Here is an 18793-nt window from a genome sequence, read left to right on the forward strand (position 1 = left end):
GTATTGTGCTGGAATATAATCTTATGTACTTTATAAGATATGTTTACTTTATCTCACGATACATGAAGCACCAGCATTTTGATTTAATTTACCACTGTCTCTTACTCTCCTTCCCGCAGTGATTTAGCTGGGTTCGAGGCTTGAATTTCAAACGAGTGCTAACATTAAGCACAGCGTGCCATCTAAGGGTAAAGAATTGAACACACGCATCGAAAGTTCAGGCTGAATAGACAACTGCATTCTTGCATTACTATATACTGTCCAGGGAATCTCTTGAGCAAACAAGTCTCTGCGCTAGTGATGACTCGAGAGGGCTCAAACAATGAACTCGTGAGAGGGGAAGTGAGTACAGCTACCAACCGATTGCAGGAGCGCACACTGCTTTGCACCGTCCACTCGCTTTCGCCTCTTCTCTTCCGTTATGCGCGGCTTTGCTCCACAGATTTCAGGGACAGAGTATAGTTTAAAGCATTTTAGTGGAAGTCTTTGAATATTACTATAGCAATTCCCCAAATTCGACCTCCTCCACGTACATGCAAACATGCTCTCGCACATTTTGAGTCCGTTTTCGTTTGAAGTCCACTTTATGCACAGACTCAATCTACAGTTTAACACTAGAACGCTAGCGTGTTCCAATATTACAGTGTAACTAGCGCTAATTAAATTTTACGTACATAAAGGAATAGATTTTTAAAACAAGTTTTGCCTCATGAAAACAAAATGACGATTCTTTGTGAACATTATTTTGTTTCCTTATATTAAAGTTTCATTCTTCATTTTAAAATGTATAAACATGGTTTTATTAAACATAGAATATCGTAAGAGAAGGTCTTAATTGACAAGCCCGTTCGTACATTAAAAATGAAGGCGGAAAGTTCAAACAATAAAAAGCAAACAATAATAATATTCATAACGCTGTAAATAAAGAACGAATGTAATTTTGAAGTCTTACAAGAAAATAGTGCATCGTTCTAAACTTTTTTCAAAATCTAACTATCCAAATCGTACTTACAAATGTCACAATTACGTGCACCATTTTTCTTCTATTACTACCGCTACGTATTATTGACGTGCAGACTAGGCCCGTAGCCAGGCAGGGGCCAGGGGGGTCTCAGCCCCCCCGGGAACTGCCGTCAGCCCCCCCGGGCACTGCCATCAGACCCCCTTTACATTAGGTAAACTATTTTGCATAATTTGTTTGCAGTGAAGAGTGAAAATGTAGACAACTCACAACTTTAAGGATAAATCCACAGAATATGAACAGTATCTATTACATTCGCTCATTTTGTTTCTGAGCAGAAGTAGCTGCAAGTATTTAGAATATTCTCTAGACTTCAGAAAGTTCTTTCAAAGGGGAGCTTCTTTATCTGTACCTTCACTTTCAGTGTTGCAACCTCCCGTTTAGACCGAAATCTGTGACTTTGATGTCATCATGCAAGTTCCCTCCACATCTGCGTCAAAGGTCAACAACAGCTCCCACGTTTTGGGAAGGAAGGGGAGTTTAATTGCTTCGGCCGGGGGTGGAATATACTGTAGGCACTGTGATTAAATATTGTGCGTTTTTTGTGTGTGATACGAGCTAAAATAGTATGGGGTGTGTAAGGGATAATTTCAGTATCAGTGAATTAACACTTCAAGAGATGTTTTAAAAGATGTAGAAAAATGTAGTATTTGTGTAGTATATGATATTTATAAATGAATGAGCGCCCCCCCCATAATTTACCTTCATTTAATATTTTTTTTAAAAATGGACTTGGTTTACAAAGCCCCCCGGAGATCAATTCTAGCTACGGGCCTGGTGCAGAGTCCAACATAACGAACAAACTAAAGACGTCGAGACTGACAGAATGCCCGAGGCACTGCTAGGCGGAGGGGTGAGTGGGTGCGAGGTGGGAGGTAGGGGAGGGATTTGAGCGTAAAGCATACGTAAATTTTACGTACGGTAGTGTTCTAGGGTTAAAGTGGGATCAGAACCACTAAGTGCCTATACTGGCTATCGAATCCGGGACCCCTTGATTGCAGGACGATGACGTAACCACTACGTCATCAGAGAGGTCCAGTCACGCATTACTTAAATATTATCGCCTTGTAAAAGGGAGTAGAGACACATAGTGCTTCCGACCCCACTCAAACCAGGGTTGTTATAAGGTCCAGGAATTTTAAATAAATTCAGTTCCGGTCCAGGAGAGAAAATCAGCAAACGTAAATGGGTTCTGGACCGTAAAGAACCTTTTTATCTGTAAAGTATTTCAATTCGGTCCAGGTACTTTTTTTCCCGATCAATTTCAATACGGTCCAGTAACCTCTTTTTCCGAATCAGTTTAAATAGGGTCTTAGTTCCGTATTGAAATGAAACAATACGCAAGGATCGATTACTGACCTGACGATAAACAATCATCCACTTGTGAGCATGAAAGACTAATCCAGGTGCTAGCTGTCTCGAGAATCTAAGGTACAAGGTAGAAATGAGCGAAACGCAAACGCTGCAGTCACGTTACCACTCTCCATGTAGCCCCATTCTCTCGCGCGCGTTGTAGCAGCATTGCCGTTCGCTGTTGTAATAACTCCTGGGAACACAGCAGCCTCACGTTACCTCATCGGCGGATCGGATGCCGGAGCAACACGTGACAGATTTGTTTGAACTCAATGTGACGCCATATAGTTCATTGCGTTATGTACAGTAACTCTTCGACAAGGGAGTTTTTGAATCTGGCCCACGAGAGAACAACAGCGTTTTGATATATTCCCTGCGCTACGTTTTCTACAACCGCAGTGTGACATTCCAATGTAAAACGTACTCGCGAACATTTTTAGAAGGCAACTTTTAATCGGTGAAGCCTGGTCTGTAATTGTAAATAAATTCAAACTGTAGATCCATTCCCGATTACTTTAGTTGTATAAGTGTACTTATACCTGGAATGCAGGATTTGTGCCTGTCTCCGTGACGAATTGCTTAGCATAGCGCATTAGACGCCAAGTGTCCCAGGTTCGAATCCTAGCCTGGGCATGTGTGTTCTTTGTGAGGGTCCATTCATCAATCAATTTCATCCTATCAGCCAAAAGTGACAAAAAAACTGAGTAAAATAAGTATGCGATGAAATCATTTCACATCAGATTACATAAATTGTAATCTTTGAAACCCAAAGACATGACGAGATTTATAAAAAATGAAAGCGGCTCATCATATGGGAATTACTTTGTTTCCTAAGCAGCAAATACCTTCTTGACCCTAAACAGAACTTTTTTTTAGATTCCTTTCTTATACATGTATGTGCCAGAAATATTATGGACTTGTGCTTCAACAGAGCACCAAGAAATGAAATATTTTAGAAAACTAAAAGCAGTGACATCTATGTGAAATGTTTCTAAATTGAGTTGCCATTTGTATGGATGCTGTTCACGAGAAAACAGTTTGACTGCAGTCTGCTACTATAGGCTCGCCGGAACCGCACTTGGAGCGAAGAAGGAAGGACGAGTCATTGCCAGTATGTACCGAATTGGGATGAATGACAGAATGGAACAGAACGCTTGCCTCCCACTTTCACAAATTTGCAGGGGTGCCAACTTTCGCGATGTTTGTATACAGGGTGGCGCAAAAGTAATGTGGCCACCAAACCGTACACAATATATTTCGATCTGTGTGTTGGCATTTGCATTGGGTGTCTTGTGTCAGTAGCGTACAGCATGGTGCGCGCACAGGGCAAGCATTTTATTCGGCAGTGGATAAATTGAGTTCGCATTAGATACCCTGCTCATGGGCGTATGGAAAGGGGGTCAAAGGGTACACTTGTGGTGTGAAAATTTTCATTTCGTTCATTGTACTGTTTACATGGAAAGTACAATAAATGTTATTCCCTTTTCAAATAATTGTAAATACAGTAAAACCTCGTTAATCCGGACTAATGAAAGGATATGTTGACCGGTTTAACGAAAGTTCGGATTAACTGAAATAACCTAAAAGAACAGTAGAAAGTGCATTAAAACTCCGTTTATAGCAACAAAATACGTTTATTATAGTTATATTTAAAGAGCATAGGCCTAAATACACTATACAGTACAGTACAAAGTCTGCGGGAAACAGAATTTCATCAGTGGTTCTTTGGGAAGTTCTCTTGTTGACTTCTAGCCACATTTAAAACCTTGCATTCTGCTCTATTTTCTTTTGGCCTCTTGCCTGTCCGGATTAAGCGAAGTCCGGCTTATCGGGGTTCGGATTAATGAGGTTTTACTGTATAGCATTGCAACAATTAAATGGGCTATTGCGATAAATACAAAATAAAACAACATGTCAAGTCCTATTACTTTCTTATTTAATGAAATGAAGGTAGAAGGATGGAGTTTCTAGCGTTTAAATTACATCATAACCCTATTTTCATAGGTCACGTAACAGTGCTTGAATATAAATGATTTGTTCTTCGAAGAAACTAATGAAAACATTATGAATCATTGTTTGTTAGTTCGCGGCCAGTGTGGCTACCGTAATATAGCATCGTTTTTTACCCTTTGGTGCGTATGCGGCGCTTATGAACGAAAAGGAAGTTTAATGAATATTTTTGTTAATCAGAGTGTCTGCATTTTAAAGTTTACTAGTGTTATTAGTACAGAACATGTAATTAGTGGAAGTGAAGTACTATGGTAAGAAATCTGTTAATAATAATAATAAGAAGAATATGAATAAATTAATGTCGGCATGGCCCAATACAAAGAATAGCCTATGGACTCAAATTTTATAAACCCTTGTTTTAAGTCCACTTTATACACAGAAAGGCTAATCGAAACAGGACCTACAGTTTAAAGTGGAATCCGAACCACTATGTGCCTCCACCGGATATCAAACCCGGGACAAGGCGACAACGCTACCGTTGGTCATCAGAGAGGCCCTGCTAACATGAAATTTACTAGAGAACGAAGTGGAATATTCCAATTACATACGAAATAATGGTCTCCAGGTTGCTTGGGAAATATACTTCATTTTTCTTTAAGAGCATAATATTGTTTAATAAAGGGTACACTGCCAAGAAAAATAATTTAAGGCCGTATCCGAAAGGTGCAAGACCGTACTTGAAGCGAACACCCTTCCAGCCCATTCTCGCAGTTACATCTTGAAGTCGTGGACTGGAGGCGAATATCTTTCGAATTACACTTCGACTGCAGCGCCAAATACGATCAGTAGATGTAACTAAGAACACATGCTTTTTTCCAGCGTTATAAACACTTATTTTTCACCATAGACATCAAATAGCATTTTACTTGACTGAATTTCGGCTTCCATGACTTCAAACAAGTGAACAAGTGTAGGAAACAAGCGTGCACTGTCGCGTACTGCATGCTCGATTGGCACTTTCCAACTGTACTAAGCCCCGCGAGAGGTTAAGTTTGCAGTAACGTTTCGCATATATAGGCCAAAGCGTGCGCGCAGAATATAGTTCCGCTGCAATACTGCCGATTTTTTGTCATTGTGAAATGAACAGCTCTGCGGTTGGGACAAGACTGGCACGGGAGATGCTGAGCGGCGTTCTCGCGTATTAATACATAACCTGCTGCAAACTTAACCTGTCGTGGGGTTTAGATGATGTCACTTCCGTCAAGACCATTCTTCAAGCAAGTTTGTTTTTGGTTCACACTTACCTGGGTTGGCTCCTTGTCGAAATGCGTACGGCAAATCCTTGTACTGAAGGTAGTATTCCACGTGACCCATTTCGTGGTGAATCGTCACGAAGTCCTCCATGTTGACTTTGGTGCACATCTTGATCCTGCGGTAAATGAAAATATTGACACATTGGATAACAGCAAAAATCATATACTCCACAGGAGTTTGTGGAGCAACGCCGTGCATAACAGTAGAGAAGAGGAGAAAGCGGGTGCACAGAGCAAAGCGGTGCGCACTGTCCTCCCCCCGATAACAGACACCAGAGAGAGTGCCAGAGCTTTTGAGTCTGCGTTTTACATCCCCTCCTCCTGATATAACAATAGATAGACATCCAGGTAATATTATAATAGGGACCCCATGTTATCATAACAAACTATGAAATACACTGACGTTTACACTAAAGTGAAATATGAACAGTGCAAAATTGTGTCCCAGAGCGACATCATGACGACGACAGAGCTGAGCTTTCCGCGGTGGACGCTAGAAGGCAGAGCGAACAAATGTGGAAAACAACATGAGTTTTCATAGAACATTCAAGGATATGTTTAACCATAATTAGTCAGAATTAGTACTTTAACACCTTTCAAAAGATTATGAACATAAAACTACAGAGACTAACGGGCGTAGCGCAGCAGACTACAGAAGTGGGGCCCCTCAGTTGCTGTATTAGTGACTACATCTACAAATACAATTAATGAGTAAAAACCACGTTTTTTATTTACTTCATGGCTGAATCATTGACTATCCTGTTCAATAAACAAGAAGGAATAATCAGTAATTTAATCTCATCGCATCTTCAAACGCGCTAACCTTCGCTCCTTCTTCCAACGCAGTGCGTAGTTGGGGATCGGTTAGTTCATTTGAACTCTCCAGCCTAACTATTGCCTATTTTTGAGGGAGCAGGAAGAGGTTTATTATCCGAATACAATTAATGAGTAAATTTTGTCCAATGTCTTGCATGATAAGGTACGTTTGACAGGTAACACTGACGCAAAACACGCAGCTACACTATTCATTCATTTTTTCAGTCTTTCTTTCAATCATTCGGAAAAAAATGGATGAAGCATTATTGACAAGTATAATGTATGTGGGTACGGTGAGATTACATAGCTCACTGTGGTCTCGAAAGTGGTTACTTAAGAGGGGCAAATTCTCACATGTCAATTTGCTCCGTGAATTACGGCAGGAACATGAGGAATAATTATTTACGTACGTATGTGGACACCTACTGCAAATTTTTAAAGCTCTTTACCCCAAAAATTGAAAAACAATACATTACTCGTCCAATATCAACGAGACCAGGAGCAAAATTATGCGAAATTTCACCGCTGTGTTTGAAAACAAAGCTCCAGTCCATCCTTCTTTCGAGCTGTCGTCAAACCTCATTCAGTGCATGCAAAGACGTCAAACATGCCAACCACATGTAGTTTTGTTTGACCCGTCTGGCGTGATCATGCAAGACTGACTATAAAACATTACGTGTGGACCAGTCTTAAGGCGTTCCTGACGAAACAAGCTATGCACATGTTAGAATACCTGGAAGTCAACTAACTATGATGTATCCCAAGTTCAGCAAGCTCTTTAACATTGTTCATATCCTTTATCTTGTATTGAGAGAACTTCCAATTGATAATATTTGGGAATGAAATGAAGGTGATACAGCGTTTGGAAATGTTTGTGTAAAAGTTTCAGCTTCGTTGCGAAGTCTGTAGAGCAATTTCTGTCATCGGGTAAAATACTGATACTTTGAAGCAGCTCTTTGGGTTGGTAAGTCCTTTGGTCCGGACAAAATTCCTTAAAGTGCTTATATATCTTTTCGATTATTTTGGCAGAGAATTCACCTGAAATACCCCATTTTTAACATATTAATCAACAAGTGATTCAAATGATCCCAAAACTCGGTCATTTCTAAGAGAGCATTCCCTACGGCAGCTTTCAGAAGACCGAAACACGCGCTACACATGTCGCTTGTGAATGAGTCAATACACAGCAACGTTTCACACCGTGGTGACATGATACGCCAATAATTCCTTAATGAGGCCAGAGTGGCTACCCACCGGGAATTCCTTGAAATCCGGGAATTGTGCCTGCATTTATCTCCGCAGACTTTTAGTAATTCAAATTCCATTGAATTTATACATATTATAAATGCATTAAGGCAAGTTTTTCACAGTTTAACTTTTAGTTTACTTTATTAGTGTTCTTTGGTGAACAATCTATCTGACAGACGGAATATTATTGCAAGATAAGATATCTTGAAGGTTTCAAATTCTTATACAATTACAAATTTCTCATAGTGTTACCCGTAAAATTTGTGTGTTTGTAGATTTGTTTCGAATCAGTGTGTGTGAAATGGCAAATGTATACTCCGCACCTTAAATTAAATCGTTTAATTGAATTGAATTAAAAGTTTTGGATACATTGGAATCAGTGACGTGCCCAAGGGGTGAGGTTCGTGGGGGTCATAACCCTCCCTTTGGCCCAGCATTCCTAAAAAAGAACATCAAAAGTAGGAAAGGATGGCAAAATGAGAACTGAGTATTGAAGAAAATACACAAAACCATCCCACCTTTCGAAAATCCTGGGCACGCTGCTGATTGGAATCACATAGACCCTCAATATTGTTAATATATTTGTGTGTGTATCTGTATGGGTGGTGAACGGTTGAAATTGAAAAAAAAACAACCATGTGTTGTATTCTTGAATTTTTAGAAGTTTCATCTTGAAAACGGGGAATTAGACTTGAATTTTATCATGGTCCTAGAGTGCCACCATGGAGGTTCATACCGTAGCGACAAGCGAATGGTGATACATGTCACTTGAGGATTTCGTCCAATTGAACATTTATAGGCTTGTGCGCCCTGTCATGCCGCTACGGTGTGAAAGTTGCTGTTGATTGGTTCCATCAAAATGAGTCGTTTAGGTCTGAAATCCCCATCAAGCGACACGTGTTACTTGTCGCTTCGGTGTGAAATCCCACTAAATATTACATGAAGCCATAATATCAAGATATTCACAACATTCTTCAACAATATTATTACAAAAATGAGAGGCGAGACTTTCATTTCAATTTAAACCTATTAAAAAACTTCACCGTGGGCAATGCAGACAAGAATTTATGACATGAATTAATATAAAAACATGTGGTTAAATAGCCTTGTTATATATAAAATAGCTATTGGACGGGGATGTCTACAGAGAACATAACGACATTGCCTTTTCTTCACAATACAAATAAGATCAATATTCTTACTTATCTTTGTCGATAATATCACTATCGATCTCAATGATAGAAGATGGGGAAAGCTCAAGCTGGTTTAACTATAGTGATAACGAAGTAGAACATACAGTTTCTTTTTATTTTCTTGACTCTTTTTTTGAACCATTTGGTTATCTGGTTTTCATTATTGTAGTACGATTAGAATACAACGGTTACGGCCCGTTTCGCCTTATACCGTTTATTATTATTGCGTTTTCACCTCCCCCAATACAATTTCGCGTGATTTATGTGAAACTAACTTTCTAAGGCGAAACAGGACATTCCATTTCGCCTTATCCTGTTTCGTCTTACACACAAAAAATTTCCCACCAGGGAATATTATACACATGAAGGGTCATTATTATTAATGTATTATTAACCTAACCTAACCTAAATAACCTAACCTAACCTAACATAACCTAAATAACCTAACCTAACCTATCCTAACATAACCTAAATAACCTAACCTAACATAACCTAAATAACCTAACCTAACCTATCCTAACATAACCTAAATAACCTATCCTAACATAACCTAAATAACCTAACCTAACATAACCTAAATAACCTAACCTAACCTGACCTAACATAACATAAATAACCTAACCTAACCTAAATAACCTAACCTAACCTATCCTAACATAACCTAAATAACCTAACCTAACATAACCTAAATAACCTAACCTAACCTATCCTAACATAACCTAAATAACCTAACCTAGCATAACCTAAATAACCTAACCTAACCTATCCTAACATAACATAAATAACCTAACCTAACCTAAATAACCTAACCTGACCTAATATAACATAAATAACCTAACCTAACCTAAATAACCTAACCTAACCTATCCTAACATAACATAAATAACCTAACCTAACCTAAATAACCTAACCTAACCTATACTAACATAACCTAAATAACCTAACCTAACATAACCTAAATAACCTAACCTAACCTATCCTAACATAACATAAATAACCTAATCTAACCTAAATCACCTAACCTAACCTGACGTAACCTAACATAACCTAAATAACCTAACCTAACCTATCCTAACATAACATAAATAACCTAACATAACCTAAATAACCTAGCCTAACCGAATGGGAGCCAAGGTAGGCAAAATCACAAGCTCTGCGCTCCCATTATGAATGACCCTTCAAGTCGATAATATTCCCAGGTGGGAAATTTTTTGTGTGTAAGGCGAAACAGGATAAGGCGAAATGGGATGTCCCGTTTCGCCTTAGAAAATTTGTGTCACATAAATCATTGGAAATTCTATTGGGGGAGGTGAAAACGCAGTAAGGCAAAACGGGATAAGGCGAAACGGGAGGATACGAATACAACAATGCCGGCCGGTATATCGGGGCCCCTTTACTCCGGGGGCCTCGGGGCACCGCCCAAGCCTAGTTAAGAGAAAAAATGCAGTGCAGTGAATGACGTTTACCACCCGCGTTTTCCCCTCCACGCAATCACTTCTCCTTTCCCACGTTCATTGGTCGAGTCAGTTGGACTTGTTTTGGTCTGCTTGCTCCCCAGCCTCGTGGCACACAATACAGCTAATATAAATATATGGCAGAGCAGGTAAAAAAAAAGTCGTTAGGGCGCCTGACTACCATGAGAGAGACCCGGGTTCGATTTCCGGCGGGGTAGAACCGAGCTTTTTTCCATCTGTTCTAGCGGCTCCGGCGCCCACCCAGCGTTGTATAAAGTGGGTGTACCTGGAGGAAACTCTGGGGGGTAAAGGTGGCCAGTGGCATGGTGTTGATCACATCACCCCCACCATCGGCCGTGATCAAGAAAGTGTGGGGCCCTAACCCACACCCCGTATACTCCATCATGGAGTCGTGCATAGCGCAAGGGAGCACTTTACCCTCCTCCCCTTTTTTGCAGGTAAAAAAGCTATAAAGTATTCGTGGTGGGTCAGTCGGTAAGGTGTCTGACTGCGGTGCGTGAGAGCTAAGTTCGAATCCCAAGGTAGATGCTCTGAGGTAGAAAACTTTCAAGCAAAGTCCCTGTATAAACTGGCTCTGGGGCTCACCCCAGTTCTATCATAATGGAATATTTAATATATTCACCGTTCCCATCTGTCTGACAATAGGGGTCAAAGTAATAACTATAGCTGAGGGCACTTTGCTATTCGATCCATTCGATGAATAATTATTCCGAATATAATTCTTTTTGTACACAAGACATGTACAACTTTCATGTGCAATATATATTTTACACATATGCAACATGGACCTACATAACATAAGAAAATTCACATGCGAGATGTTAACACTAAATTGTGTACGTATTTAAAGTTTATTTAATACATATATTATTTATATATATTACATAATCAATTCATCCATCTCATAGCAAACCAACAGCAAAAATTATATACATTCTCTCTCACATATGCGCACTCCTATTCCTCAAAACAATTGTTCATGCAATGAAGACAAAACTGTTTAGCAGCAACAGTCTGTAGTAGTACATATTTGGTCTTACCACAGACAACGATAATTTACATTACAGATCATAATAGTATTGCGAGTGAAGCGATCAGAAAAAACTTTAAGCAATTAAAAATACATTTAGTAAAGTTTTCTTGCTCGTTCGGCCCCAGGGAAACTCTGGAACCATTTATTCTTTATGTTAAATGGATCCTGTATTTTACGCCAAATGTTTACTTTTGTTATTTTGTCAATTTCTAGTGCGGGGGTCGACCCCTCCCCCAACCCACATGTGCACGGATGTAACTATAACTTGACAAGTTTAAAAACAAGAAGCTGCAAATAGCTGTTGCGCAGCTCACACCACATTTCACCACTCCATTCTCCGCAGCGACGTTGGTTCGCAGTGTTGCAACCTGGAGGGAGCGGAATTGTCTGAGGATTTTGAACGAAATTTGTATTTGCTTTTTCCTGGCTGTTTTCTACCTGTCGGAGTACAGAACTTCAGCTCACCTTTCGCCAAAGACTCTTTTCCTTCCTTTAAAACTAGAACTCCCCGATGGCGCAGTGGTATAGTGGTATAATCAAGGGATCCTGGGTTCGATTCCCGTTGGAGGCACATAGTGGTTCGGATCCCACTTTAAGCTGTACACCCAGTCCCGATTAGCCTTACTGTGCATAAAGTGGACGTACAACAAGAAATCAATCCCATCCAATTATTTTAAAACTTGAGAAACCATCCATTTAGATACTCCCGTGGCGGTGCTTGTGGACTCGACAACATTATACTTAAGTTTATATAACTCCTTCTGATTTCGCAAATATGTTCCAACATTGTAAACAATTTCCCTGGCCTGTCCTCTACGGGGCTTTCCAGAACAGATTGTGGATTTCGTTGGACCCAGGATGATTTGATTTTTGCATTTCAAAAATATGCAGCGAAGAGTAAAGATCAAGAAAATTGCAATGCTTTAAATAAGAACACAGGCAAGCGTGTTATCAGATTGCCTCCTCGTAGCGATTGCTGTACGATAAACAAAGTAACCCCACCCCACTTGGCTTTAAAAAAAAAGAGGCCACTGCTCGATGTTGCATTCAGAAAATGAAGTCATTCGCCCAGTAGTTTCTCTTCGTTATAAACGTTAACGTGCGTGCGTAATACTACAGTTTACGATCCGCGCACCGCATGCATTTTCAAAGACCGGATTAAATCAAATGAACCACTGATAAACTGATAGAGCTAGCACCGACAATCTACACAGTAAGAACAATTTTTCATATTTGTTTCAGCTTAATTTTGCTGAGTTGGCACCAGTCGTAGTCTCAAGGCCAGACCAGCATGTAGAAGAGTGGTGGGGAGGATGAAGTAATAGGAAGTGTTCCGCAGCGATCTGCGCATATCGGGACTTAACTTGTCAGGCTATAGCAAGAATTGGTTAAAGTAAGCTATCTGTTTTCGATGTGACTTTGAATGATCTGACTAATTATCTTAGCTTTAAATATTATCTATTGCAATGTTAGTTCTCTTTGTACCGTTAGTTCTCTTTAAATCAATGCGTTGATGTGCAATTGCAATATTTAGGCCCATAAGTTCTATGGGGAAAATTCTATGAACACATCCTATTTCGACTTACCTAAAATCTTCACCATCGCAAAAGTCCCAAGCCGAGGCGTGACACACAACTTCCCGGTCGTCTGGCTTCGTAATCATGGCATTAGGTCCGTAGCACATGTTGGCCGATGGCAAGCCAAGCGTTTGGTAGAATTCATCAGCCATTTGGAACATCTTCAAAGGTGTATAACCCTGCAAAATTAGGACTATAATTTATAATTAGACCTCGAATTTTTAGGTTCTAAAAAGTGTGCCTTTAGATTTCTAAAATAGGCTCTAAAGATCCCAAAGTAGGTTCGATAAACCCTAAAATTGGTTCCAAAAATCCTACAATAGGTCCGAAAAATATTGAAGTAGGTTTGAAAAAAACTTAAAATAGTTCAAAATTCCTGAGAAATGCTGATTAGGCAATGAAAATGGGACACCTATATCCTGAAATACGCACTACCTTGCATAACGTTATGTGTGTGGCCTAACCCTAAGGCGATGGCAGAACTTACCATTGGAAATTTGCTATTAAAAGCCACTCTTCGCCGTATATAAAAACATAGTCAGTGGTGCAAACTTCAATGCTGAAATGCTACTTTGCAGGGTTTGAATGTCACAAAGCACCGAAGTGACCCGAAAGTGAACAAGACCACACAGATCAGACCACTATGTATTGTACAGGTAACAGTGGCACCAGACATTTTGCTTTGTTTAGAGCTTTGAAAAAACACCGTGAACTTGGAGGAAGGGAAATGGACAGAGAGTATGTCTCAAACACGTTCGTCATTGAATGTTTTCGTGACCAAACAAAGCAAAAGCCTCTGTGTGACATAAAAATCCTCTAAAGCCTTTAAAAATATATAAAATCCTTTTCAAAGGCTTGATTTAGGCGCATAAACCTAAAATAGGTTCTAACAAGCAAAATAGTTTGTTTTTTAGGTTCAAAACATCATCAGCTGTTCCGTTTTTTTTAACGAAACGCTGACATAACTTATTATTTCTTACATACCTGTGAAGGAAAATAGGTTAAAACTGTTCATCTTCATCTAGATGAAGAATTAACCTTCGGGGGGGGGGGGGTGAGTGGTTAAGAGCAGATTCTTAATTATTCAGGTAGGCGTACTCCCTAAAAGAATGCAAAACCGTCGCATCCAATCTATCTCTAGTATTACTCAACAGATGGCAGAGTTTGATAATGTCTCTTCTTGCCTTTAACGTGAAGGTAAGGTGTATATTGGAAACAATTGTCTATTAAAGAAAAATGACATTATTTATTCTACGTCGAAGAAAAAAGACTACTTTTATTGCACAAAAATTCTTGGATATTTCTGTTGTAATTATCGAAAAGAGTATGATTATTTTAATTATATTATATTATTATATTATTAGCAGCTTAGATTTGGTTTGTATGTTTTCAGATCGGCAGTCATACATTCCACGATCTTGTACACATGTAAATATATATATATATATATTTAGTTTTTAAGTCCACTTTATACACAGATAGGCTAATCGAGACTGAAGGTACAGTTTAAGGCGACGACGTTACCGCTGCGCCATCTGGGAGGCCCTACACAAGTATGTGTTAGGAAAATAACCCTTTTCGGAAGTTCCGGAAACAATACTTGTTATTGCTCTTCTCTATTCTTACGGCGCCCGCCGTAAGATTGGAAAAAAGCTATAGTCTATGGACCAGTCAAGAATGCGGTATAATTTGGGGGTACCAATCTTCCTTGATGCCACAGTTATATGGGTGTGTAAGGATACCGAAAAAACGTAATTCCCATTTCAAAGTGGTAGCTTATAGAAATGGCGGCCAATTCAATATGGCGGATGTTGACATTTGAAAGAAAAACTACTATATATCTGAGACCAACAGTCCGATCTCAACGATCTTTCTTTAAAATGAAAGCTTAATATGTGTTCTATATTTAATGTTATATAAGGTTTTTCGTTAGGAGCAGCCGTAAAATACTTAATCACGGATTAGTAAAAAACAATTTGAAATTTTTACTATTAATTTTATGTTTATCATTAATGTATTAATAATCTAGGCATCTGAGAAGAAAATGTTCCAAACAAAAATTGTAGCGTGAATGCTTACCTTTAATTTGACATATTACACTTGTTGGTTTTCACCTTAGAATTCATATGAAACGAATGATTTATGCAGGGTGTGCAGCGAATTCATCCAGCAGCATGTGTCCTTAGTTTTATTTAATTACACGTATTGTAACTGGCATTGAATATTGAATAGTTGTTGTATACACGCAATAACGTTGTTGTTGTTGTTGTTGTTGTACTACTAACTAGCCATGTATTTTGTTTAAATGTTACCGATGTTCAGGAAAGAATGTTATTGATTGAAATTAAAATTTTGTATGAGTCAGCACTTAGGTTATTTGCACCCGTCATATAATACGATGTATAAAAAAATTACTATGCGTGTCACTAAATTCTCCTTACCCAGGGTAAAACCCGAGGATGTACTGGGCCACTCAGCACATACGTATATTTCTATGAGCAAAACACAGGAGATTCTACTTATTAAACATAACAACAAAAGCATAGTAAACATTTTTTAGCCCACTGTTATAATCAATATATATCAACCATACAAATGTAGCCTCCCCGATGGCTTAGTGTTACCAAAGTGTAACGTCGTCACCTTGTGATCAAGGGGACCAGGGTTCGATACCCTGGGGAGGCACAAAGTTGTTCGGATACCACTTCAAACTGTAGGTCCACTCCGGATTTTTCTATCTGTGCATAAAATGTACTTAAAAAGAAAATCTCAAATGAAACACCACTACAAAGGACTGTTCTGGCCGTAGGTTCAGACGCCAGAGCCTCGTTGGTCTACAAGACCGCAGTTGCCAAGGTGAAGTACATGGAAATGAGATTAACATTTGGGAGTGTTCAGAAGAACATCATAACATACGTGCGTACTCTCTATTACTTATTACAGCCGAAATGTCTGCTTCCAAGAAAGTAAAAATCTGTAAAAAACAGAAGACGAAGCAATGAAATTTCGGATATGGGAAATTGGGGTGGGAGCACACCAGATGGGGCTAGTGTGTATCATGGCGGCCATCTTGAAAGCCGCCATCTTGGAAACATCCAGATTTTCAAATGGGAATGGGGGGTTATGTAGCATATCATTTAACATGTGCGTTTTCTCAGAAATAAGAATATGCAGGTATTTTCCCACTAACTTTATTTGGTGAGGATATTTTCACAGTTGAAGTTCACATTTGGCATCCTACAAGATGTGCTCTATGTGTTGCCCGTTCTGTGCTACACACAGAAATGGGGGAGTGCATTCACCAAAGACATAGACAGTTTTGTAAACTTTTGCCATGAGCAGAAATTTTGATTGAGATAAAAAGATGCATGATTTATCGGATTTTCATGGCATGTGTAGAGCCAATTCTACTAATATCAAGTACTTAACCCATTCGCGTAATGACGAGCAGGACTCGCATGAACCTGTTATGACACATAAGTCGCAATGCTACACTGCTTCATAGAAATGCACGTAGTTCAGTGTGTAGCTCATAGATGTCACTTGTATTCATTCTAAACCGAAGTTCTGATATGTGATGCTTGAAATTCCATCAGTGTGGCGCCACTCGATGTGTTTGTGTGAAGTAAGAAAAAATACATTTCTTTATCGTATGCCGCTCTCTTCAGCTGCCTTTATGGCATCAAAATTTTGCATTTTCCCCAGTTTAGTAACGAATTTAAATGTATAAGTCATTTTCGAGTTGTTATGCATATTTAGCCTCTCAAAACGCATATAATCTGTTATTTCGACGCTAGGATCGAAACTCGATTTTTCGTGGAATCTGGTGTTCAATGATAATATTCCTTTGAAACTCTCATTTTCTACACATCCCGAACTAGAGAAAATTTCCAGAAAAATATTGGATTATTAAACAGTTCCGAGCCAATAAAGATTAGGGTAAAGACCCCGAATATGAGGATAGGCACCTAAAATGAGACCCCCATGTATCTCGTAAACAAAGAGCTGCACCCTAGTGGAAAGAAGCTGAAACACAAGGGGGAATCGCGCCATAGCACTGGAAGTCACGTGAGCTCCTTGTGTGTAGAGTTGGTGACGCAGCGAATGTGAAAAAGAATACGTGCTCGTGGAAATTAGCTGCAGTTTGGAAATTAGCTGCTGAAAATGGATAAGGTAATTTCTTACTGATCCCCTTTTTACTTGTTTCGTAGTGGTGAGTGTGTGTGTTGTACCATGTAATTAGTTGTTAGTTTTCGTCCACTTGTAAGAGAGATAGCGTTGTTCATTTGTTTACCCTGCGAAGGTCCTATTATGAGACCTGGAAGAGGTTCAATATATGAGACCGGTCTCATAATAGGACTACCATAAAAATGAAGGGTCTCATATTGGGAGTCACAAAATATATCTAATATTTTACGTTGATTTTCATCATTGCTTTTCCTAATTTGGGAGTTACGTTGCAATTATGTTACCAAGAACCTGTGCTTCTGGTTTTAGACGGTCACTACTCCCACGTAAGAAATATAGCAGTGATTGAAAAAGCGAAAGAACACAATGTTTCCATTATCTGTTTACCGCCACACTCGACGCATAAAATGCAGCCTCTAGACGTAGGTTTCATGTTTCCCTTCAAAACATTTTTTCGCGCAAGAAGTTGAAACATGGTTGCATCAGAATCCAGGAAATCCACTAAAAATAACTAAAATTGCCAGAATATTGTCAGGTGCATACAACAGAGCAGCTACTATGGAAACATCTGTTAATGCATTTCGAAAGACTGGTGCCCGACCCTGTGGCCGAGTGGTTAGCACATCGCGCTGCGACGCCAAGGGTCCCGGGTTCGAATCCTGGTCGGGCTTGGTTGTTTGTGAATGTCCATTCATCAATTTCATCATTTCATCACTCATCCTCATCTTCGCAAATTAGCCAAGAGGCACAAAACGCGAAGTAAAATAAACTAAATCAAATCAAATCAAAAAATCGAAAGACTGGTTTATTCCCTTGTAATAATAGATACATTTTTCGTGATGAAGATTTTGCAATACACTCTGTCAGCTCAAAAAAAAAAAAGAGGAATGTGACAGGTCTGTCAATTGAACTACCCAAAAGTTACGTGGATCCCCAACCAAGCTGCAGCCGGTTAGGCCAACTTGAACAGGAACAGGAGCCTGAAAGCAGTCCTATTCAGGCTACGCAGTCTTCAACAGTACCACCCCCTGATGACGATGCCATTGTAATGCCAGAAGACATTGAGCCACCGCCCACACTAGACAGCCCATCTCTTACCAACTCCGGGAAATCTCGCGTAGTGAATCAACCAGTAGTTATACAACAACACCATACAAAAAAAGACTTGCAGATAATTCGAAGAAATGGAAGAAGGAAGTGAAGAAGAACCTGTTTGGTAGGGGTGTTACAGGCACTCACAGTAGGAAGCCTACTGAGGTCCAGAAAAAGCAGCAATCAGATTTCTCGCGTTCTACTTCACGTAAGAAGAGGAAGGTTGTATCAAAGAAATGTGAAGAATCCACAGATGAGTCGGAAGAATCTTTCTCATTAGCAGAATCGTCTGACAGTTTAGAATTAGATGAAGATGAATATGATGCAGAATGTGTATTTTGTGGTTCATCGCATTCCAAAGATCAATGTGGTGAAGAGTGGGTAAAGTGCACACGTTGTTACAAGTGGGCTCATGTTCATTGTGGTGCAGATGACACATTTGTGTGTCCGATGTGCAAAAATCAAAAGTAAACGCATTATGAACTTCGTTTCTACCAGGTAGCTACTTCATGTGTAACACAATGTAGGTCTTTT

At 39.4% G+C, this 18793-nt stretch overlaps 1 protein-coding gene across 1 annotated transcript in view; it reads right to left on the minus strand.

The window, feature by feature from the left end:
• Positions 1 to 18793, minus strand: part of LOC145999712 (angiotensin-converting enzyme-like) — a 292863-nt gene that overhangs the window by 22403 nt on the left and 251667 nt on the right. The window contains exons 19-20 of the mRNA XM_083136993.1: positions 12989 to 13158; positions 5629 to 5753 (exon numbers count right to left, since the gene is read on the minus strand). Of these exons, the coding sequence (XP_082993119.1) occupies positions 5629 to 5753; positions 12989 to 13158 (295 nt within the window). The remainder of the gene's footprint in view (positions 1 to 5628; positions 5754 to 12988; positions 13159 to 18793) is intronic.

This window comes from Lepisma saccharinum, chromosome 15 (genome assembly GCF_977018435.1).
Source record: "Lepisma saccharinum chromosome 15, izLepSacc3.1, whole genome shotgun sequence".
In the NCBI taxonomy this organism is placed as follows: domain Eukaryota; kingdom Metazoa; phylum Arthropoda; class Insecta; order Zygentoma; family Lepismatidae; genus Lepisma; species Lepisma saccharinum.